The sequence below is a fragment of the Anomalospiza imberbis genome (assembly GCF_031753505.1).
Source record: "Anomalospiza imberbis isolate Cuckoo-Finch-1a 21T00152 chromosome W unlocalized genomic scaffold, ASM3175350v1 scaffold_67, whole genome shotgun sequence".
Classification (NCBI taxonomy): domain Eukaryota; kingdom Metazoa; phylum Chordata; class Aves; order Passeriformes; family Viduidae; genus Anomalospiza; species Anomalospiza imberbis.
Window position 1 is genome coordinate 468,929 of NW_027099336.1, and position 25,025 is coordinate 493,953.

The 25,025-nt window shown below is 42.9% G+C and overlaps 1 protein-coding gene across 1 annotated transcript in view; it reads right to left on the reverse strand.

The window, feature by feature from the left end:
• LOC137465617 (ras GTPase-activating protein 1-like) overlaps positions 1-25,025 on the reverse strand; it is a 141,480-nt gene that overhangs the window by 80,204 nt on the left and 36,251 nt on the right. The window contains exons 5-8 of the mRNA XM_068177699.1: positions 10,564-10,681; positions 9,501-9,532; positions 5,343-5,395; positions 4,330-4,480 (exon numbers count right to left, since the gene is read on the reverse strand). Of these exons, the coding sequence (XP_068033800.1) occupies positions 4,330-4,480; positions 5,343-5,395; positions 9,501-9,532; positions 10,564-10,681 (354 nt within the window). The remainder of the gene's footprint in view (positions 1-4,329; positions 4,481-5,342; positions 5,396-9,500; positions 9,533-10,563; positions 10,682-25,025) is intronic.

A 25,025-nucleotide genomic window follows, 5' to 3' on the forward strand; every position in this document is an offset into this window, starting at 1 on the left:
CTAGATAATCGTTGTAGGTCCCTTCCAATTGGAGCAAATAAACAAAAAAATCCAACCAAACCCCACTCACCAAAAAAACCTCAAATTCCAAAACCTACCCCAAAACAAAAAACAAAACAAAAAAACCCCACATCCTCCCATAACAAAACCACATCATAAACAAAAACAAAAGAAACCCACCTGTAAAACATGGAAGCTATTCACAGAACAGCTGAGGTTGCAAGGGACCTCTAAGATCACCTAGTTCAAGTCCCCATTTCAAAGAAGGTATAACAGATTGCTTAGAACCTTGTTCAGCAATGTTCTGAGTATCTTTAAAGATGGAGATGCTACAAGCTCTTTGGGTATTCTCTTCCAGTGTTTGATCACCATCACACTGGCCACCACTACAAAGAGTTTCCGTCTCTCTTCTTTGCTCCCTCCCTATCAGGAATTTATACAGAGTGATAGGATTCCCCACCACCACCTTCTCTTCTCAAAGCTGAACAGTCCCAGCTCTCTCCACTTGTCCTCAAACCACAGATACTCTAATCCATCATCTTCATGGCCCTTGTCTAGAAGCCTACAACACCTGGACTCAGTATTCTCAAGCAGTTGCCCATCCAGTATTAACTGGGCCCAAAGCTGCTTAGTTTCCAAGATGAAATGAAACAGAGTATGTTCAGGATGGTGTGGCCACAGGCTAGTAAGCATATATTTTCTGTTTGAGATTTCATGATATGCAGTTAGTAAAATCACATCTCCTCCTGTCCCACCATCATGCCCCTTGCCCCCCAACCAACTTTGACAACTTTTACATGAAAAAGTAGACATTCATGGAATCATTTAGGTTGGAAAAGATAATCAAATCCAACCATTAACCCAGCACTGACAAGTCCACCACTAAACCATGTCCCTAAGTACCACATCTACACAGCCTTTAAATCCCTCAGGGGATGGTGACTCCACCACTGCCATGGGAAGCCCTTTCTAATGCTTGACAACTCTTTTGGTGAAGAAATTTTTCCTGATATTCAATCCAAACCTCCCCTTGCACAACTTGAGGCAATTTCCTCTCGCCCTATTGCTTGTTACTTGGGAGAAGAGACCAACACCTACCTTGCTAAAATCTTCTTTCAGGGAGTTGTAGAAAGCAATAAGGTCTCCCCTGATCCTCTTTTTCTCCAGGCTAAACCTCCATTTCCTCAGCCACTCCTCATAAGACTTGTGCTCCAGAGCCCTCCACAGCTTCGTTGCCCTTCTCTGGACACGCTCCAGCACATCAATATGTGTCTTGTAATGAGGGGCCCAGAACTGAACACAGTATCCAAGGTGTGGCCACATTAGTGATAAGTACCCCAGTAGTCACCTATCTTGTCCATGGAATAAACATAAAGATCACAAAAGTTACATGCTTTACTGAAGTCCATGGAAAAATACTATTTCAATATCTAGTCAAAATAATTCACTCAATATATATTTCACATTTACTATATATTAGGACCTTCAAATAGACAACTAAAAGACTACAGACTGTCTGTTTTGTAGAGATGATATAAGAAATAAGGAAAGCAAATCTCCATACGAGTGTAAATATGGTCTGTTAGTTATATGCATCAATAGAAGTTTTGAGCAATTTATATGCAGAATAGTGGGTGAACATGCAAATGGAGAAGGCTAGTAGAAAAAGTAGTCTTCCTATGCCTGACAGAACACTAGATTCCCAAGATGTATCCAGGAATTTTTTGCCATGATCACCCAAAATAACGTTGGCTGGCTTTTGGAATATAGTCTGATACATAGCATTGCTTATATTGGTTCCAGTCCCATGTCTGGATATTTACATTACCTGGAAAATAAAATATCAGTCAGCTTTTGAGTTGGTTTCTTAACTATTCTTCAGGCTGTTACTTTTTTATGGAAAACTTTGTTCTATAATTTTTGTGACTATAATTGTAATCAATACTCTGCAAAAGAAGATTGGCTTTATTTTATCCATTTTTTTAATCCCACTAAAAATCACTAAAGCATCAAGAGAAGAATATTCAAGAGAAACAACACTACAACTAAGGATGATTTTTTAAAGTTCCAGTCTAATACTAGTATCGGATTTAAAGCAGATACCTTCAGAGCATTTAAAGAAATAGCTTATAAAAAAGATCAATGAAAACTGTTTAACACATGCATTTAAAGAAGCAGCACATCTTCAACCTCTAGTTTTTCACCTTGAAGACAAACTGTACATTTTTTGATGAAGAATAAACACAGATATTCTCTCTGCCCCAAGAAATGCTCATAAATCATTTCATTATCTTGCAGAAACTCATACTTCCTATATTTATGTTATGAATTTAATGCCATTTGATGCTTTTCAGCAACTTCTGACTGTTTCATACAACAATCCACCTTAGTCTTCACATATTAAAAGACTTCCTTCTTCCAGGGTCCATAACAAATAAACCAGTACAAGAATTAAGAAGCCTACAGAAAGCTATTCCTTTTTTTTCTGCTTCTCATTTATTGCCCTCTGTAGAGGAATTTCTGAGAGAAATGGGTCACGATCTGGATGTGCATGATTTATATGTTTAAAATGAAGGTTGAGCTACCCCAGCCTAGGCTCAGATGTAGGCCTCGGTGAGGCCTTGAAGCCTGTGGCGCAGTTAAGAATAAGTTTGTGGCACAGTCAGAAATTATGTTAAGGTATAACACCATGTACTGAGCTATCTAGGTGTGAATTAGTATAGGTCTGCAGTGTGAAACTTTAGCCACCTTAAGACAGGAACAAACAACGTTTGCTTGCCATTGAGAGTGTGCTCACGATTGTAAACTATCTGGAAGTGTATAAAAACTACTGTCTGTAAACAATAAACGGAGAACTTCGGATTAACCATATTGGTTTGGATCTGCGTTTGTTCCTGTCCAGCTCACCTTTTTATTTTTGGTCCCTGCATCAGCCCTCTGCAGTATATCTTATGGTAAATAATTTGGGGCAATTGCCACCTCCATTTTGCATCATTATCCTGCATGTTTGAACTTTCAAGAAGTCTATCAACTGTCAGTAAATATGAATTGGACAGAATTTGAGCCTAAGAGTATATTAGTAATTCTCCAAAACATTCAACTAAAACTAGAAGTCTTTCAAAGCTAAGTAGTTCTCTCACACTGAGGAAGATCTTTGCAACCTAGGTACCAAAATATTCAAAAAGCCCTCTAAAAGCATATTATCATAACTTAGTGGTGCTTAATCTTTTCATCTTCTTTTCCATCCAATATCAAGGAAAGAATCTTCTCTAGTGAATCTAGCAGTGGGAAGTAATAACTTATGGCAGTAAGTTTCTGGAGCTATACTCTCTAATACTGTGAAGTCATTTGAGGCTAATAAGACTTCCACTAATTTGCTAATTAGTTTGACATCACCTAGAGTGTTTGAAGTCTAACAATTCTCCCAATACGCTATGTAACTAGAGAATGGGCAAAAGAGGATTTACCTTCAAAGGCTAACACTGAAGCTAGCTTGATTTTCCATGAGGATGTCTGGAGGCCAGACTGATTAATGTAGAAGATACTCAAGCAGTCTGTGTGTGGGATATATATAGGTTAATAAGGTTCCAATTGCTTACTCTCAAACCATTGTCCATTGAAAATCATATGAAGAAGTCCACTGAATTTCTTAGTTAGGAGACCTCAACATTTTCTCATACACACCAATTGCTGGATCTCTACCCACTCAAAAGCCAAGCTGGAATTGAGAGAAATTCTCTATTGGGATGAAGAATGCCCTGGTTCTAGGTGATCAAATCTAGAAAATTTCTGATCATGTGACAGGCAATGGCCTCAGTTAAAAGAGAAAGGTGAGCTTTCACTATCTGCACTTCTGACCAAAATATTCAGATATTTTAAGGTGATTAATTTAATGACTTTTTTCAACAATAAAGGTAATTTTCCCCTTTGTTGTCAATACCCATTTCTATTGCTTATACTTTAAAATCCCTACTGTCTCCAATAAAACTAATATTTTAATTTTCCCCTTTCATATACACAAAACTCCTTATTACAAATAGTAGTTTCCAAGACAACGCAGCATTCTCCTAATTACATGTCATAATCCAATGTATAGGGTAAAGAAAATAATTTACAGAAGGAGAAAAATACTTCAAAATAAACAAGTTACACCTAAGCTTTTGAAGACTTAGAATGTACTTAGTTACAACTAACTGCTAAGCAAGTTAGTTAAAACTCCTAGTATATCCTTCAGAAACACTGAAACTTCATGATCATATCATTAAGTTAGCAATATGTTATACAAGTACCTTACAGAACTGTAAAATACCCACAACTATTAAAACTTACCTATTATAATATCTGCCTCCCATCATAAATTGATTGCTTGATGTTGGACATATTTTAAAACGCTGAATATTTTCACTGGTCCGAAAATAAAGTGAATAGTCACCAGGTGTATTATCTGAAGGCCGCACAAGAAAACTGCACACCTGACCAACTGAAAAGATATAATACAGCATTATTAACTGTTACTTAGTGTCACTTATGAGCTTTTATCAAAGCTCTTTCTGTACAAATTAGCAAGAATTGCACACTTAAAGGATAAAGTCTGATCTAAGTTCCAACAGTGATCCCCGTTCTTCCCCCAAAAAGGATGAAGTAGTACTAAACTGCCAAAGTTAATGCCAAATAATTTGGCTGTAGGTGACAACCTATCCCAAACTTTTGTCACCTATTTACAAGAGCATATGGTGTGCATATGAGTTTTGACAATATTTTCAAAAAAACGAAATATTTTTGTTCTCATATTTAAGGTATGTTATTTGACAGTATGAGTCTGAAATCTTGATGTTTTCATTAAAAAAATTATTTCCTCTATGAGGAGACTAAAGTTTAATACATTCTCCCATAAGTATATAACAGCATCAAGCCTTCCAGAGTTCAAGAAGTGTTTGGACAACACTCTCAGGCACATGGTGATTCTTGGGGGATGGTTCTGTGCAGGGCCAGGAATTGGACTCAATGATCCTTGTGGGTCCCTTCCAACTCAGAATATTCTGTGAGTTTCTGTGAACAGTATTTTCTCCTCAGTATTTTAATGAAGCCCAAGATATATTTATGTATATTACAAATTTTTTTTGAAAATTAGCTATTTCAATCAGAATTCTGAAACTAACTTTACTTGTGAACATAAAAAAAACCCCTTAATGCTCAGCCATGAGTTTTTTTCCAATGTAGTAGCAACCACAGATCTGATGCTCATATGTTCATACAGAAGAAAAAACAGGTTTTCCTGCAGTCTCAACGGATTAATTTGTCTCATTCCCCTACCACTGTATTTCCATCTGAAATAAAAGCACCTGTCATCAGCAAATTGTAAGCTTCTTGTTTGGAGATCTTCCCATGGAACCATCTTAAAGATAAAGAGAAAAATTAGAAAGCAAGATTATCAGCTCTCTTTTTTAGTAGTTGTGACATCTAAGGCTCTGACATCTATGAATTAATCTCTGGTACATATGAATGAATTTTTGTTTTAAAAAAACTAGTAAATATAGATTATATAAGCAACTCTTATGTTATTCAGCAATTCTGTTTTTCTACCAACAGAATGAAAAATAAATATCTACATCTATATAAACTTATTTGAGTACAGGTGTCCAACACAAAGCAGATGTTCAAATCCAAATGTGTTTAGAAATTAAAGGCATTGTTTGAATGCTAGATAATGACAGGCATATTTGAAGCCAGTCTCAGAAAGCAATTTATTTGAAACATGAAATACAAAGCCCAAGGACATTAATGAAAGTTAAATACTATACAGAATAACTAAAATTGAGTTTCACTAGAAGCTGAGGAAACAAACTCCAGCTTTATTAACTACTGAATAAGAATCGCTTTAGTTTCCTTTGTCAGATCATCATCCACAAAAAATACAGCAATCTATCCAGTCTTAACCTGATACCTAGGATTTTAGGAAACAGCTTGATGTTGCACAGGTATTCAGTTTACATGTGACATACCACATGCTACATCTTGAGAGCTCACCCTGTATTTTAAAGGAAAACTAGAAATAGGGCCTTTCATTGCAGAGTGGATATGCACAGGCATGCATGTTTAAGTGTGTCATTAGTAACAAAGGGGTCCAGGAAGGCTGGACATACTTTAAGATGGATATGGTAAAGGTGCAAGAGCAGGCAGTCCCTGTGTGCCTAAAGACAAGCTATCAGGGAAGAAAACTGGCCTGGTTGAACAGGGAGCTTTCACAGGAACTCAGGTAAAAAAAAAAGTGAGTTTATGACCTTTGGAAGAAGGGGCAGGCAACTCAGGAAGAGTACAAGGATGTTGTTAGGTCATGCAGAGGGAATTAGAAAGACAAAAGCCCAGCTGGAATTCAATCTGGCAACTGTCACAAAAGACAATTAAAAATATTTTTACAAATGCATTAACAACAAGAGGAGGGTCAAGGAAAATCTCCATCTTTTATTGGATGCGGGGGGAAGGATGGCATGGACACATTGTTCCCAAGGATGAGGAAAAGGCTGAGGTACTTAATATGTTCTTTGCCTAAGTCCTTAACAAAGACTGGTTATCCTCAGGGTACCCAGCCCCCTGAGCTGGTAGACAGGGGTAGGAAGCAGAATAGATTCCCTGTAATCCAGAAGGAAGCAGTTAGTGACCTGCTGAGCCACTTAAACACTCACAAGTCTATGGGGCCTGATGGGATTCACCTGAGGGTACTGAGGGAGCTGGTGGAAGAGCTTCCTAAAATGCCCTCCATTATTTATCATCAGTCATGGTGAACCATGGAGGTCCCAGATGACTGGAGGTTGGCCAATGTGATGCCAATCTACAAGAGGATCCAGGGAACTACAGGCCTGTCAGCCTGAGTAAAATCATCTGGAGTGCCATCACACAGCTCATGCAGAAAAAACAGGTGATCAGGCCCAGCCAACACAGGTTTAGGAAAGGCAGGTCCTGCTTGACCAAGGTGATCTGCTTCTCTGACCAGGTGACCTGCCTGGTGGATGAGGGGAAGGCTGTGGATATGGTCTACCTGGACTTCAGCAAAGCTTTTGATACTGTCTCCAACTGCATTCTCCTGGAGAGGCTGAAGCCCATGGCTTGGACAGGTACCCTCTGATGGGAAAAAAACTGGCTGGATGGCCAGGCCCAGAGAGTGGTGGTGAATGGTGCTACAGCCAGTTTGTATCTGGTCACTAGTGGTGTTCCCCAAGGCTCAGTGCTGGGGCCAGTCCTGTTTAATATCTTTATTTATAATCTGGATGGGAGGATCAAGTGCAGCCTCAGAAGTTTGCAGACTACACTGTGTTGGGTGGGAGTGTTGATCTGCTGGAGGGTAAGAAGGCTCTGCAGAGGGATCTGAACATGCTGGATCAATGCGCCAAGACCAACGGTATGAGGTTCAACAATGCCAAGTGCCAGGTCACTGCACTTGGGTCAAAACAACCTCATGCGGCGCTACAGCCTGGGTTGACATCTGGCTGAACATGAGCTAGCGTGTGCCCAGGTGGCCAAGAAGGCCAATGACATTCTGGCCTATATCAAAAATAGTGTAGCCAGCAGGACCAGGGTAGTGATTTGCCTCCCTGTACTCAGCACTGGTGAAGCCACACCTCAAATACTATGTCCAGTTCTGGGCCCCTCACTGCAAGAAAGACATTGAGGTGCTCGAGCGTGTCCAGAGAAGGGCAACAAAGCTGGTGAAGGGTCTAGAGAGTAAGTCCTCTGACGAGTGGCTGAAGGTACTGGGGTTGTTTAGCCTGGAGAAGGGGAGGCTCAGGGGAGACCTTACTGCTCTCTACAACTACCTGAAAGGAGGCTGCAGCCAGGTGGGGGTTGGCCTCTTCTACCAGGTAACTAGTGACAGGACAATAAGACATAGCCTCAAGCTATGCCAGGGGAGGTTCAGGTTGGACATCAGGAGGAATTTCTTCACAGAAAGGGTTCTTACACATTGGAATGGTCTGCCCAAGGAGGTGGGAGTCACCCTCCCTGGAGGTGTTCAAGAAAGACTGGATGTGGCACGTAATGCTCTGGTCCAGTTGACAAGATGGTGATCAGTCAAAGGCTGGACTTGATCTCAGAGGTCTTTTTCAACTCAAATGATTCTGTGAAATAGCCCAAAATGGGATCAAACTAGGGCCTTAAAGGGAAAGTTGCACCAGGAGAGGTTTAGACTAGGTATTAGGAAAAATTGATTTATGGAAAGGGTGGTCAGGCATTGGAACAGGCTGCCCAAGGAAGTGGAGGAGTCACCATCCCTGGAAGTGTTCAAAAAATGTATAGATATGGCACTTGAGGACATGGTTTAGTGGTGAATATGGTGGTGCTGTTGGGTTGATGGTTGGACTTGATCTTAGAGGTCTTTTCTAACCTTAACAATTCTGTGATTTTGTGTAAAACAAAGCCTCTTACACATAAAAAGGAGCTCTAGTTCTAACTTGCTTTCTATACTACCTTTACAGGAAAATCCCTGGCTATTGGAATATTTACAGAAATCCCTGCCTCCCCTGGAATCTTCTGAGCAACATGAGTAACTGAATTGAGTATCCAAGCTTCAAGATTCACTACAAACTACTTTGTTTAAAAAAAAAAAAGTTCCTGTATTTGAAGGCATCCCTACTAATGTTATGCTGCTATAGCAAACTGACTAGCACAACTTTGAAAACCTGTAAACTTGAAGCCACACACCAACAATTTTCTTTCCCCTATTAGGAACAAAAGCAAACAACCAAGAAAACACCACCAGAAGAAATGCCTTCTTCTAACATCAGTCCTTTGGAGACTGCAAACTGGGTAAAAAATACAGAAAGCAGAAGCTGCAATTATTACAAGCAAATAGAGGACAGATGGAGTTATCCAGCTACTAAAAATTTTCTTTCATTCGCTGCTCATCTTTACAACAGAAAATCATATAACAATCAAGTTTCCTGTATCAATTCATTGTTCATTGTAAATTGTAAATTATATTAGTTTTTCAAAAATTATTTAACAAGCTGGAATTCACTGCAAACAAATTATTTCATTGTCTCCTGATTTTCATTTAAAGTGCTATGATTTTCATTTAAAGTGCTAGCACATGAGGCTAATATCAAGTGTTACTATTACACTATCATTCCTCTAAATGATACTTTGATCCCTCTCCTGCAGTTAGAGTTGAGCAGACCTGAAAAAAGGTTACCTCTAAGCTGAACTGTATGTGTATAAAAAATCACCACAAATCAGAAGACACCACATCCTCCAGTGAATATATTCTAAGTAAAGTGATCACAGAGACTCATTCAAGATTTTCACTGTAAAACCCATTAACATTAGGCATAACTACTACAAGACTTCATGTCAATGACCTATGCAACTTCAACAGCTAGAATAGAAGAATAGTCTTAAGATTAAAAAACAAGTACATTCAACTTTGGTTCACCTTCCCAATCTCATAGCTAAAGTTTACAAACAGTTGTTTTATGATTTGCTTTTAATAAAAACAAAAAAAATCTTACATTTTGCCTTCATGTGGATCTTCTTCTCTTCCCTAATAGGAAAATTAACATATTAAGTACATGACAACAGTATGCTTGAGTTTAGAAAAGTAAACTTCATAGGTTAAGACCTTCTGTAGAAATAACACTAACAAGTCCAAGACATTTTTGAACTAGATGGCTTATTCCATAGTTCATGGAAAGAGGTTTTCAACTTCATTCACTGGAATTCAGTGGAAATTCAGCCATAACACGTTATTTCAAAGGATTGTTTCTGTCACTCTTCAAGTCCTTCTTTACATGTAGTAACTTAAATCTAAATTTTGTGAATGTCAACCACTAATGTAGAAATGTATAGTTAGATACTCTAACACTACCATTTCAATTTAGCCATTCACATCCTGATACAGATGTGAGAACAGGTGAAGCAAACTTTACTAATAGCAATATACATATGCTGCAAAGCAAACATCATCAAGACTCCAAAGCAATGGTGAACTATTTTGAAAAAAAAGCATGTGGGAGGGTGGGGTGGGTGTTTTTGTCCATTAAATAATCTCTTATCCTGCAGTAAATCAATTATCTTTGTCACCCGATTAGCTTCCTGACTTAGCATAAGCCCTTCTAGGTATAATTAACTCATCAGAATTTTGATATCCAAACTTGGCCCTTAAAAATAAACGAAAACACATACGACAAAATTTGAGTCTATACATTTATGAATATTTCAAAGCAAGCAAACAAACAAAAAGAATATAACTGAATGACTAGCAAGTTATTTATCAGGACTGGTGAGTTTAAGAAACTGCTTAAAAAGTTCACAGTAACATTCATTTGCACATGAGCTTTTTTGAATAACAAGAAGAGGTACTTTATTTGGATAGTAAATTAGACAATGATTTGTTAAACTACTTTAAAACTGGCAGATTCAAATACTGCAAGAAGGTTTAGAAAAGTAGAAAAAGTCAGGCAGCTAAATTACACTAGTTTGGTTTAATTTCAATGTTAACTTCCACACACAACTAACAAAAAAATAAAAATCAAATCTCAGTTCTGCAACAGATTTGAATATAAAATTACTTACCACTTCTTCTACCAGGTCTTCTACAATAAGACCTTGTTCATCTGTCCGTAGGTTTGTAACCCACATCCAGCCATCTTCCAATTCATTATGCACAATAAACATATCTCCTTTAAGAAAACTGAAGAGAGTTACAGTAAGACATATGTTAGAAGTACAATCATAATACAAAGTTTAATCAACACAGTGAATTCTTGAGCATAGTTTCAGAAAAACATTTGAGAAAATCTGACTATGAAAGATATATCTATTGGTATCCCAAGCACACCATGTGCATTTTTCACACAGTTTAAGTAGGTATGAATATCACATGAATGCTAATCTTTCTTTATTTTACATTTAGAATCTAATAGATATTTTAAAGTATGCTAAGGATGCATAAAACAAAAAACACCACAACAACATTAGAAGATAGTAGCATTCTTTTATCAAGAGGAACCAAATACTAAGCACAGGTAAAAACAATGAAAGATTTCCTTAATAGTCTAAAAAATAATATTTCTACTAAAACCAAGATTTGTATAATAAAGCTGTCCCCGACTGAAAGGCAAGATGTATTCCATTTGCCATCTTTATGGCAGTTGTCTTCTGTTAAGTGGGCAGTTTTACTTATGTCTTTCACAACCAATTCTCCCTCCAGGAAGACATCTGCTGATAATGGGCAATTGCAGATGCTCCGCCCAGAGGGAGGAGCCAAGCATTCCTAACTGGATATAATCTGGGTTTTTGGGACACCAGACTCAGGCTTTTCTGCTGGATTTCCAGGAGGACTGCAGCCATTCCAATTTAGATGGCTACCAACATCCTGACCAAAAGGGTGTCAGGTCGTATTTTGACTCTGTCAGTGGTTTTTCTTTTGTATTATTGCATGTATTTTGCTGTCTTTTTTCACTTTTCCTAATAAATTGCATTTCTGACTTGAAGTCTCTCACTGGTTTTGTTTTCAAACCAGAACAAAGGCCTATGCAATATCTACTATTTAAGTATTTGGATATGAAGATAAGTGCTAAAAAGAAGATACAGAACAGTTCCTTGAGAAGACATGCAAATAACTACAAATAAGAGTATAAATACAAAGCATTAAAACATTCAAAGGAGTTTCATAACTGGAAGGTTAGTATAAATTATTCCCTAAGTGTAATCCCAAACTCAGGTATACTGGTTTTCACTAGAATAAATTTCTTCATAGTAGCTCCTATGGGGGGGCAGACAGTGTGCTTGGGGACTGGCTGGGCATCAGTCTATTGGTAGTATGCAACTGTTTTCATTTGCATAACTCGTTTTTCTTGGATTTTATTTCCCTTTCTCTTTGTCAGTTGGTGGGTGGGTTTTTTTCCCTTACAACTTTTTTTTTTTTAATTTTATTTTTAATTATTAAAACTGTCTTTATCTCAACCCACGGATGTCTCATTTTTACCCTTCCAATTCTTCCCTCATCCTACCAGGACAGAGGGAGCGAGAAGCTGTGGGATGCTTAGCTGCCATCTGGAGTTAAACCACAACAGTCCTTTCTGGTACCCAACAGGGTCCTCAAAGGGTTTGAGATAATATCATATATTACCAGAAGGTATTAGAAGGAACTTATATCTGTTAACAGTTACTGGTCCCAATATTGATTTATCTGTTTTAAACATTAGTTTATCTGACCTGTGCCATGCTCCCTTTTTTACTGTACATGTTAAAGACTGGTTTTGGCTTTTGCAGTTTTCTGTGCTCTGTAGCACTTAGTGGTGCTGGAATATTTATTACTAAAACACTAGCCTTGAGCCTAATCTGCTATTTGGGCTCTGTACTGATTCCATTATTGTACTTTAGGAACTGTCTCATGGAGAAAAATAAAAATTACACTTCCTCCAAGAGGATTTTCATGGCAGAAATGGAGAATAGCACCTTCACCACATTCTTGTGAATGTGCATTCTCCAAAAGCCTATGGCACCTAGGAAAGCTTGTGTTTCCTTCTTGTTGGTTGGGGGGAAGATTGCTGTGATCTTGTTGATGACATTGGTGGGAATCTGATGCCATCCATCTTGCCACTTCACTCCCAGGAACTGTATCTCTCGGGCAGGTCCTTTGACTTTGCTCTTCTTGATGGTGAAACTGTATTTCAGGAGAATCTGGATGATTTTGTCTCCTTTTTTAAATACTTCCATTGTTGTGTTCCCCCACACAATGATGTCATCAATGTACTGCAGATGTTCTGGAGCCTCCCCCTTTTCTAGTGCAGTCTGGATCAGTCCATGGCAGATGGTAGGACTGTGCTTCCACCCCTGGGACAATCGGTTCCAGGTGTATTGCACTCCCCTCCAAATGAAGGCAAACTGAGGCCTGCATTCTGCTGCCAGAGGAATGGAGAAAAATGCATTGGCAATATCAATAGTGGCATACCACTTTGCTGCCTTGGACTCCAGCTCGTACTGGAGCTCCAACATTGTTGGGGAAGATGAAACAGGAAAGCCTTAAAAATATGATTGCCTGGCAAAAGTTTTTGAGAATATAGAAACTATAAGCTAGATTGAAATGAAAGCAAGCTTTGAGATACCAAGCCTTAGTTACTGAACAACTGGAAAACAATGGTATGGCTGGCTGAAGGCAATCCCCTTTTGATAAAACAATACCCTCTGCTTGCAGACAGGTCCAAGGGTATGAGCAAACCCTACTAGCCTGGCAGAAGGGGTCCAAAGAGCAGTTTTTAGGGTTTAAAATGCAACACAGTATGGTAATGTCATGATTCTTATAGGCTGTATGTAAATGCTATAGGATTTATATCTTGTACTAGATTGGTTTGTGAAAATTAGAATATTCAGCACAGAAGAAGATTTATTGTATTGTAACGGGAACTTCTCTCTCTTACACTTGCCCTCTCTTGCTCTTGCTCTTGCCTCCCTCTCTCTCTTGCTCTTTTGGGCCTGCTCTGAGCTGCAGCTAGCAGCTCTAAGCAGGGCCCCTGCACCCACGCCCTTTATAATAAACCACATGTTCCAAGACCTGACTTCTGAGATCTCTCATCTACATCCGTCCCAACCATCCTACCAACCAACGCTCCTACACAACATGTCTGGCACAGCAGCATTCAATGGTGGAGTCACTTTACTCAAGGCATGATAGTCCACAGTCAATCTCCATTTTCCTTCAGATTTGCGCACAGGCCAAATGGGGCTGTTGAAGGGGGAGTGGGTTTTGCTGACCACCCCTTGGCTCTCCAGCTCTTGGATCATCTTATAGATGGGAATCACAGCATCTTAATTTGTTCTGTACTGTCGGTGGTGCACTGTCAAAGTGGCAATTGGTACTCGTTGCACTTCCCCCTTCAGAAGTCCTACTGCAGATGGGTCTTCTGATAATCCAGGCAAGGTGGTCAACTGTTTAACACCCTCTGTCTCCACAGCAGCTATCCCAAAAGCCCACCTGAGTCCCTTTGGGTCTTTGAAATACCCACTTTGGAGGAAGTCTATGCCCAAAAGTCATGGGGCCTCTGGGCCAGTCACAATAGGGTGTTTCTTCCACTCATTTCCAGTCAGGCTCACATCAGCTTCCACGAAAGTCAAATCCTGTGATCCCCCCTGTCACGCCAACAATAGAAACAGATTCTGCCCCCACATCTCGATGGGATTAATGTGCACTGCGCACCAGTGTCGACCAAGACCTCATATTTTTGTGGTTCTGATGTGCCAGGCCTGCAAATCCACACAGTCCAAAAAGCATGGTTTTCCCTAGCCTCTACATGACTAGAGGCAGGGCACCTCTAAGCCTGGCTACCCTTCTTTCCCTGGGCGTATGCCTTGGAGGTTCCTTCAAGGGGATCGGACATATCGTCATCATCATCATACCTGGCATTTTGGCTATGGGCTACTGGAGCTGCTTCTTTTTTGGTGGAACCTCCTCTCTGAGTCTTGCTGTCCTTCAGTTCACACATCCATTGTGCCAGAGCAGCAGTAGATTTTCCATCCCACCTCCTCATATTTTCTCCACAATCACACAGGAAAAAACACAACTCAGCTCATGGGGTGTACCTTCTCTCCCTGTCCAGGGGACGCCTGTGTTTGGTACCAGAACTTCTGATCTGTACTGCCGAGTTCTGGAGAAGGTCCTCTTTAATCTCCTCCCTGAGTTTCTTGTGATTCTCCTCTATCTTGTCTTCCAGTTTCTGCATACACATTTCCACAGCTGCAATTCTTGAATATGTTGGGCCATGCACAGCATCTGCATATGCTCGGAGCTTCTTTGCCATATCAAGCACGGTCTCCTCCCTGTCATCTCGCTTCATTATTGCTAAAGCAGAAGCATATTCTTATGGCCCAAGTCGTACAAGTTTTTGCCATATCACGGATGTATATGGTACCAAGTCTGGATTTGCAGTGTTTAGGTCATCTGAGAAGACAATCTCTGCCACTGCCATTTCTCTCAAGCGCTGAATCCCATGTACTATGGTCTTCCACTGGTTTTGCTGCATATAAAGATCGTCTGCACAACAGGTATCTTTGTGCCACACTTCCCAGGACCCGTGCCCAGAGACTATAAGGGTTAGCCTCCCTCATAATTCCTTGGTCGATAACTGGATCATGTGACAGGGATACCAAATGCCTCACTTCAGTACTGGCCAGAATTGTAGCCTCACCTGCTGCGCCCCAAAGATGGACTAACCAACTAATTATAGATTCATCAGGTCGTCAAGTGTAATCCTTTCTTAGGCCATGAAGGTCCTTCAGGGAAAAGGACTCAATAGTGACTTCTGATCTTGTGTCAGTTGCTTTGACTCCAAATTTTGTGTCAGGAATTGGCATTGAGGGTCCTTCCCCTGGATCATCATTGTTGATCACTGCTCAATTGGTTTTGCTTGTGTGCTTCTTTCCTGCGGCGACTGCCAGTGGCTTAGGCTCACTGTCTGGTTTAGCTACGGGCTTAGGTGCACTGTCTAGTTTAGCTACAACTTGAGTAGCTGGGGTGTTGGCAGCAGCCTGAGTGACTGGGGTAGCTGCTGATTTATCTCCCTGCCCCCCTGTCTCTATCTGCTGCCCTACAGTATCTAGCAGCATGCAATAAGCATAGGCCAGGGCCCAGCTTATTGCAGTGAGCTTTTTCTCCTTAGAGTCATCATAGCACTTCTCTTTCAAGTATTTCCCCACCTCAGCTGGGTTCTGAATTTGTTGACGTGGAAAGCCCCAGGCTATAGGGTCAGAAAACTCCTTCAGGGTTTGGCCCATACCCTCCCATTCTCTACACCACTGAAAAGTTTCCACGCCTGAGTCTACTCTTGGGTCAGGGGTCTCATCAGCTCCTCTGGACATCTCAGCCCTCATTCTAGAGAAGTTGCAGACCGTATAGAGGAAGCTTACCACATTAAATACCAGGGAGGTGGTCTCTTTAACAGTCAGGGGAAACAGAACATTCACAAAAGGTGACATAACAGATTCAAAGGAGAAGGAAAGGAAAGGCTAAAAGCTTCATCCCCCACTCCTCCTCTAACAAATTGGGTGAAATTATTAACAAACCCCCAAAACATGCTACTGGAACTGGGACACAGGGTAGGATGAAGATACCATAAACCACACATATCTGGCACAGACTCCAGGACCTTTGTAAACCCCCTATAAATCATTATCACCACGCCCAGCACAATACCTATTGTAATCCATGTCCCTCTACTGTAAAAACTATGTGTTAGGGAAAATAATGGAGCTATCTCTGGATAAGAAAATAAGCCTAGGGACTAGAAAGGTATTAAAACCTCAAAAAAGCCTAGGGACCAGAAATACATAAAGGCCTCCACCCAGAGAGACATTATGAATTCATGCAACATGGCTACTGACTACTTTATCCCACTACAAAGTAAGCACAACCAAAATGCAATCAGTACAGGTTTCTTCCACTTTCTCGAGCCCCACATTGGGTGCCAAAAAATGCATTTGTCCTGGTTTAGGGCAAATTTGGGAGAAAACCTGCAAAGGGGTTCCTCTAGAAAGCAAATTCAAGTGGCCCCTCCCCCAACTGGTTCAGGAAAAGATTTCCTTGGAGAAAAGTGGAAAAAACCCTGTTTATTTAATAGGCAAAGCATTCACCAGCACCAAAAATGAACAATATTAAACAATAAAACCTCTTGCCGCTCCAAAGAGATGACAAACTCAGAAAGTCCCCTTCGTGGGCTGCAGCTTAGCTCACTCAGTCTGTTATCAGTCCCTCTAATGCTGGAAATGCTGTGACCCAGGCCAGGCCCTGGATGGGCCACAGGTGTGAGCTCCTGGTGCTTTTCTGAGTTTTCAGTCTAGAGCAGGTTCAAACAGTTCCAAGAAAAAGAAAAACCACAGTCCAGAGAACTTCTATACCTCAACTAGCTAAATGCTATCTAAAACCACAGGAAAGCTCTCTCCTGCCATCTGTCCATTCTGCAGACAACACAGTCCAGAAGAAGGATGCGGACGACTTAGTGCAGTTTCCAAAAACAAGCTGCACACTCCTTCTCTCCTCCCTCCTCCCTCTCAGAACCAGTCTTAAAGGTGCAAAACTTATTTCTGGGCTAAACAGATGAATGGGGATACAGTTCAGTATCATGAAGTCACCCCAGGACACCTCTCCTTATAGTTTTAACCAATCCCTTTCCACCAATAAGGAGAAACGAATACGAGTAGATATAGGTGAAAAAATAGCAGTTTACTAAAAAAACCAAACTAGCAACAGGCAAAAAAATAACAGTAATAGGTACTAGTTGCAAAGTTGCTTAAATCTTGCAGATACCTCAGGAACAAAAGAGAAACTCAAAATGGCAGAGTAACCCCTTCCCTAAGATGGCGTTCTCTGCAAACAAATGTGTGGGGAGGCAAAGGGAAAAGATGGCAGACAAACCCTTCTCAGCTCAACCTTCCCCCGGAACAAAAAAATGGGAAGGTAGTGTGGATATTCTCAGTTCAGTCAGAGAGAAAAAGAGAGAGATTTCTGCCAGGCTAAGCCTGGGAAAAAGTCGGGGAGGAATGTAAACAATCCAATATATTGTTTTCTGTTCATATTGTTTACAGATATTTTCTGCCAGACTGACGTAAGTCCAGTGTACCAATCAGGGGAAATGTTTTTACTCTAAGACCAATGGAATTAATGTTCACGATGTTCTCTATAAAAGAGAGATGTACTTTTGAATAAACGATCATTCTTTGCCTTCTGAACATGGAGTCTCATCATTTCCGTCCCTGCCTCAACAGCAACATCTGGTGACCCCCCATGGAATCGCAGCGCAGCCATGACACGCCTTTAAGGGTGCAGCCCGGCGGCCTTTTGCGATCAGACACCTTTGCCCTCTTGAGTGAGGTAACGCCGAAACCCCGTGTCTTCCGGAGAAGACTTGGTCCTGTTTGGACTGCGGGTCGGCTCCTAGAAGCCGAGAACTGAGCGGGACAGTTTTCCTTGAAATAGCAGACTGTCTCTTGAAGTGGACGTCTGCTAAGGGAGGGTTTCCTTGGAAATGGGGAACCAACTTTCTATGGCTGAACGGCTGGTTCTGTCATCCTGGCAGGGTTATATCGCTCAGCTGGGGATCCCAGTGTCTGATGCCGAGCTCGTTGAACTCCTGGGTTGGGGTCGGGACCATGGATTTTCTGCGGATCTCAGAGGCTCCTTGGATCAGAGAATTTGGGGCAACTTGGGTCGTTGCCTCATGACAGAGTTGAACGAGGAGGACGCAATAGCATCCTCACTGTTCACAGTCTGGGGGCGCATCTACACAGTCCTACGGGGCACGACCCCGAGAGGCAATGATTCCAACTGGGAACTTTTGTGATTCAGCGGGCAACAGGTAGGCAGGGCGATGCCCAGTTCAGCCCCCAACGCAGCGCGGTGCTGCAAGAGACACCGGGATGCCCTGTGGACTTTATATGTCACCGGGAACTTATGTTAAGCCCAAATATCCCCATCCCCGTGACTACATTCAGCCGAAATATCCTTCGCCGGTCGATCGGACACTGACCACACTGCGGTCCGTGCCGCGGTCGGTCGGGCTGAACCGTCCTGCCCTGAGAGCGGAGCCAGCGACTTCCTCCGCCTTTCAGGCGGCAGCCAGGGTGCCTTTGTCACAACTCTCAGTTTCAGCACACCCAACATTGCAGGGGTTGCACGGGGCGACCCCGGCCTGGCAGGAGCCGCCACAGCCCGCGGCTCCACAGCCTGGGTGGCTGCCGGGGGTTTTTCTGTCTCCGCCACGGCAAACTGGAGACCGCCCATTTGTTGAGCAGGCGGCTTCACTGTTCCAGCCGCTGATTGCCCCCCCTCTCCGGAATGCAGTTGGGGGGGGGGGGCGGCACCACCCGCAGTCCATGATGCAGTGGGGGCTGCTGCCCCCCCAGCTCCTTCGCTATCGACTATGGAGCCTGCGCAGATGTACGGGCCCAGCCCCCCTGTACTGCCGGGACCAGCAATGGGGCCTTTGACACATCCCCTGGCACGCCCCCCGCCACCCGCAGGGGCTCCAGCTTTGCCGATGGGACAGGCGCAACTGCCTCCCGGTACTGCCCCCTGTGCGCCGTGCGGACCGGCTGACTTGATGTCCTTTGCGGTGCCAGTGCCTGCTGTGCCGCCCAGCGCTACGGTGGCAGCAGCCTTGCCTCTTGCTCCACTCACCGCTCCAGACGGAGCAGCCAGTTTTTCCGCGTTTCGGCCAGCATCGAGCCAACCGCCGCCGCTGCCCACCCTGGGACCGACAGAGTTGCCGCAGCCACCGCTGCCAGCGCCACTCCCGAGAGAAGTCGCCGCAGTCGTGCCGCCGCCTATGATGGGAGGATCCACTGAGCCGCCAGTCACGGCTCTGGTCCCCGCCCCATCACCGGCGACTGCCCACCCCATCCCGGGAGCTGTGGGCTCGGAGGCTGTGCCTGGTTCTTCTGCTACACGGTCAACAGCTGCTTCTCCTGCCTCTGTGCCTCCCACCAGCCCACCACTCCCTCCGCTTCTCCCAGACTGCCCCAAGCTGTGTCCATCTGAGGCAGAGGCAGGGGCACCGAGAGGGAGCACCGTCTTGGTCTGCAGCAGCATCGCTGCTGCTGGTACCGTGCCTGGGGATGGGGGTGGGGCCGCAGATCAGGGAGCTGGGCAACAATCAATTGTATCACGGGTGACGGCAGACACACTGGGAGCAAGGAGCAGCCCCTTGTACTGGGCAGGCATGGGCGGTACCAAGAGCCCCAAATCCAGGGTGGAATTTTATATTCGCGGGAAAACCTCCCCTGCTCGCACCCTGCGCATCCTGCTCCTGTTCGCAGAGGGGGAGGAGCGGGATCCCGAGAAGCTGTGGCTTGATCCATGGCCGAGTGGGGCGGGGGGAGGGCTAAAAGCCGGAGGAATTACCGGGATTCTTGCAGCCTGGTGGGGGCGGGCACCAAAAAATAAGGTTGGAATGGGTCGCCCATCTGCGGGTGGCCATGGGGTGTCCCAGGGACCCCAGATCCAGGGGCCCCAAGTGATACCAATGAGAAGCTGGGGGGAGGGACGGAGCCGAGTGGATCTTGGCTCGGCAGAGGGGCTGGGGTCCCTGCCCCCCCGGCCGGGTCTGAGGCACTTGGCCCAGCCCCCTGGGCCGTGTCCCCCACCTCGCCGAGCACCACAGGGTCCTAAAGCCCGCTGGTGCTGCTGGCTCTTTTGGGGAAAAAAAAAAAAAAAAAAAAAAGGTGGAAAGAGCTGCGTCTTCACTGACAGCTCAAAGTACTGGAAAGCCATGAATCAGCCTCAGCCCAAGTGATTGAATTAAGGGCTGTGGCCATGGCATTTCAGAGATTTCTCAAGTGTTTCTGAATTTGGTCAATTCTACTAAATTGTTTTGGAAACTTTGAGGATGCAATTTGGACCTGAGTTCAATTTTATCACTCAAGTTGTTCATTGAGGACATGACTGCATGGGCCAAAAGCCTTGCATGATTCTTCTATCAAGTGCACACACCTTGCAAAAAGCAATTTCAATGAATGCCAACCAAGGCTTGATCTGCTGCACCTTACTAGCTGGGATAAATCCCAGAGGCCTAAAAGCTTTGCAGCTGTGGCAAACAGATATTACTCATGTTGCCAAATTCCATATTTGGCTGATTTGGGTATGTGCACGTCTTTGTTAATACCTTCTTTTCTGTCATGTGGGCATCTGCTCACACTGGGAAATGGGTTTTGACAAGTTGGACTGCCAGTCCTTTGGCAGACTGACTATGGGTTGTTACTATACTAGAGTTGGTAACTGATTTCTTGGAATTTATAAGTTTGGAATCTCTTCGACCGTTCTGAGCCAATATCTGATTGAGGTTTTGATTGACAGTTGAAAAAACTCTTGAGCTGTGTTTGTTCTTTTTCCTGCAAAGGGCCCTGCAGGAGGGCGACAAACACTGCCTCCTTCTTTAAACAAAAAGGGGGAATTGTGGATATTCTCAGTTCAGTCAGAGAGAAAAAGAGAGAGATTTCTGCCAGGCTAAGCCTGGGAAAAAGTCCGGGAGGAATGTAAACAATCTATTTTCTTGTTTTCTGTTCATATTGTTTATAGATATGTTCTGCCACACTGACCTAAGTCCAGTGTACTAATCAGGTGAAATGTTTTTACTCTAAGACCAATGAAATTGGTCTTCACCATGTTCTCTATAAAAGAGTGTCCTCAGGTGACCTTATGGTGCTTGTATCCCCAATCTTGTGTTCTGTTTATGCTTGATGTTATGTTCTGTGCCTTCAGGACTGGCTCCGAAAAGTGAAGGTTTGTTTTGTCTTGTTATCAGCCTGCTCACCTCCCCCCACAGTCTGTGTCTAGGAGAGAGGATAGGGCTTGCTTCCTGGCTGGCTTGCTTTTGCTTTGCTCTCGCTCCTTCTATTTGCTATTGCCCTTGCTTTTTCCTTTCCCTTTCCTGAATACCATTCGAACCTGCTCTGGACTGGGACCTGGGAAACACCGAGAGCCTGCATTTTGTGACCTGCAGTAGCCATCCCCAGCACCAGAGACCGATAACTGGGCGACCACTCCCAGGAGAGACTTTCTGAATTTGTCATCTCTTCAGAGTGGTGAAAGAGTTTTTGTCATCTGGTGTTGTTTTTGTGCCGGGGAGTGTTTCTGTCTGTTAAATAAACAGGGTTTTTTCCACTTTTCTCCAAGGAAATTCTTCCCGAACCAGGTGGGGGGGGAGGGGCCGTGGGGGTTTGCAGTCTGGGGGAGCTCCTCCTGGAGGTTTTCTCCCAAGTTTGCCCTAAACCAGGACAAAGAGAGATGTACTTTTGAATAAACGATCATTCTTTGCCTTCTGACCATGGAGTCTCATCATTCCTGTCCCTGCCTCAACAGCGACATGGTAGGAGCTTACAAAGCAGCTCTAGTGGCAGATGGGAATTGCTGGCATGTGTGAGGTCAGTGCTGCTACTTGCTGCCACCTCCTGCTACCCACTGGACTGTGCCAGTGTTGGTGCTGCTGTCTTGGGTCCTTTTCTGATGGGGAGGAGGAGAAGAAAATGGACTCTCAAGCACGAATGAGTGGTGGCCCAACCCCAGCCCAGCTGCAGCTTTGCGCTGCCAAAAAGTGTTGCAAATTTCACTCTGAAACACTTTTTGATTGTGAAATGCAACTTTTCAGGTTGCTACTGTTGCGAGTAGAGCCAAAAGGCAAGAGGGAGCTCTGCTTGAGCAACGCTAACATTTTAAATGGCCCTGGCAACTGCCTGGCCTCATGATTCTGTTTCTGGCTGTGCTACCAGGCCTTAAGGAGACAGTAACATTTTTGGGCACAGATAGATATAGAAAACAATAACATTTTGGGTTACCCAGGACACAAGGCACGTAGGAAAATATGGGCAGGTATCTAGAAAGGTTGTCACCTCCAGTGGTCTAAGACTTCACTCCCAGATCCTGATGAAGTAATAGAATGTTTGAAAAAAGATATTCCAAAGAGTCACAACTTATCACACTCTACTGGGGCCTGGCCTGCACCAACCAACACTGTTTAGAACTGTTCAGCACCTTCAAGGAAAGGGTCTTCTGGATCTGAAATCATACCAAATGACACTGTTATAGATGAGTAATGTAATAGTTGGTTCTCACAACTGAGGGATAAATATTATGTATATGTTAAGATGTATAGTGATGTTATTGTAATATGCCCTCCCATAGTCCTCTTTCCCCTTCCCCTTTTAATAGCCTCAGTAGTCAAGCCATTTAGAGAGGACCAGCTTGTAGCAGAATTTCTGAGAGAAAGAGGACATGATTTGTATGTTTAGAGTGAAGATTGAGCTGCCCCAGCCTAGGCCTCAGATACGGGCCTCAGTGAGGCCTTGAAGCCTTTGGTGCAGTTGGAAATAAGTCTGTGGCACAGTTAGAAATTATGTTAAGGTGTAACTCAGTATAATGAGCTTTCTGGGTGTGAATTAGTATAGGTCTGCAGTGTGAAACTTTGACCACCTTAAGACAAAGACAAACAATGTTTGCTTGCCAATGAGAGTGTGGTCACAATTGTAAACTATCTTCGTATGATTAACCACATTGGTTAGGATCTGCTTTCGGTCCTGTCCAGCTACCCTATTTTTATGAAGTCCCTGATTCACCAGCTTGTTACCAGGAGGCGTGGCGTAACAACACCTGACCTCCAATCAAAATATAAGAAAGTAATCTCCACCAATGGACGGCAGAAAAAGAGTTGACTGACAAAACTTTAGGAGAGGCTAAGGGTATAAAAGGCAGAACGTCCATTTTATAGATGAGCACATGGCTGATAATCACGGAGGCTCCCAGTGCTTTAATTTTTCCTTATTCCATCCTTTGTTGTATTTTTTGTTAAGGTTTAATAAACCTTTTAAAATTTTAAAAGTGAGGGTCATTTCTCACAACACTGTGACTTAATCAGAGACCCATCCTTCAACTATATCAGTCACCTCTATAATTAAAAAGAAACAATGAAAGTGGAAGTCAACTCATTCAGTAAGGGATGAAGCCGTTTCTCCTAAGAGGCAGCAGCAGAGCAGTCACAAGAATAGGAGAGGAAAGAATGAAATCATAAATGAGACAGAAACCATACAATACCTATCCCTAAGCAAGCAGTGAGAGATGTGAAGCCATCATGCAGGTGAACAAATTGTCAGCTAGTTATTCTGATGCTGGGATATTGGAGCCAAACATCAGGAATTAGAGGGTAAGGAAACCTAGCAGCTGGGATCCCTTGTTAGGAATAAGGTCACTGACAAAAGGATTGTAAAAGGGGCAGGAATCTTTGGAAGCAGCTTTCATCGAGTGTGGACAGATATTTCATCAAGGAAGGACCTACAAATTCCTAAAGCAAGGTGATCACCACTGGGGGAGGTATCCAGTATCTGAGGGAATTAACTGTGGTGGAGGTATATGACAACCAGGTATCCAACGAGCCGTGTGAAAACCCATGCACATAGCCCATGTGGTGAAAGTTTGTATGAAGTGCACCAACACTGTACACCAACAACCTGGCAGAAATGAGCTGGAGAGACACAAAAGCACCAACTGTGGTTGGATTGGCCAGCCAACTTGAGAATTCAAAGAGAATCTCACTTCGTCCCTGGAACTCAGCTGTGGAGAAATTGTTCCAACAATTGTCCCAGCAATTAAAGAAGGATAAGTCTTCCTCATCCATAGTGACCAACATCTTGGCTATTAAGAGTCAACCTTTTTGTATTCAGGGAGAAGTTTATCAGTGATACACACCATATGCCACCTTGTGGTTTTATCTGTCATGACCAGGGGGAGGACATAAGGAAGTGGGATGGTGAACCTACATGGAGACTAGAAGCTCAAGTACAAGAAGTGCAAGAAAAAACAGCAGCGAAAAGCCATCCATCCAGGAAAATTACTGCCCTACTGTCTGTTGGTGCTTAGTTGCTGGCCAGGGTTAAACCATAACATGGGGTCATATGAAAACCTTTCACTGGAGCACAGGGGGACTTCTCAATCAAGTCAAATGATGTATCAGGGATACAGGCAATAGCTACACAGTACTGAAGTTAATCAACTACCAAAATTAGATAGCAGTTTTCTACTGAACATCTCTTGAGAGGGTGTGATAGATGCACCCACTCTGAGTGAACAGTATTAATTACCATTTAATAATTGTTTAATCATTAATAAAACCCTTTTAGTTAACCCCATCACGATGACTTCTTTTAATAATTCATCTGTGACAGAGTAGCAAAAAATGCATTAACTTGAGCACAAAGTAAAAAGCAAGAATAAATAAAGCCTAATGAAAATAATTAGAATGACTTCAGCTACTAATGAACCTAAATTTTAACAATGTACAATAGACAGCAAAGCCATCCTATATCAGTTGTTATTGTTTGAAATGCTTCAAGCTTTCTAAATATTAATTACTACATTAAAATTAAGTCAAGATTCCCTGAAATACATAACATCTTCAAGAGTACATTACAGGAGTAAAATATATTAATTTGACCTAAAACAGTGTACTTAGTATCAGTTTTGCTATGAACAGACTATTTTACCATGCAGATCTCAGAAA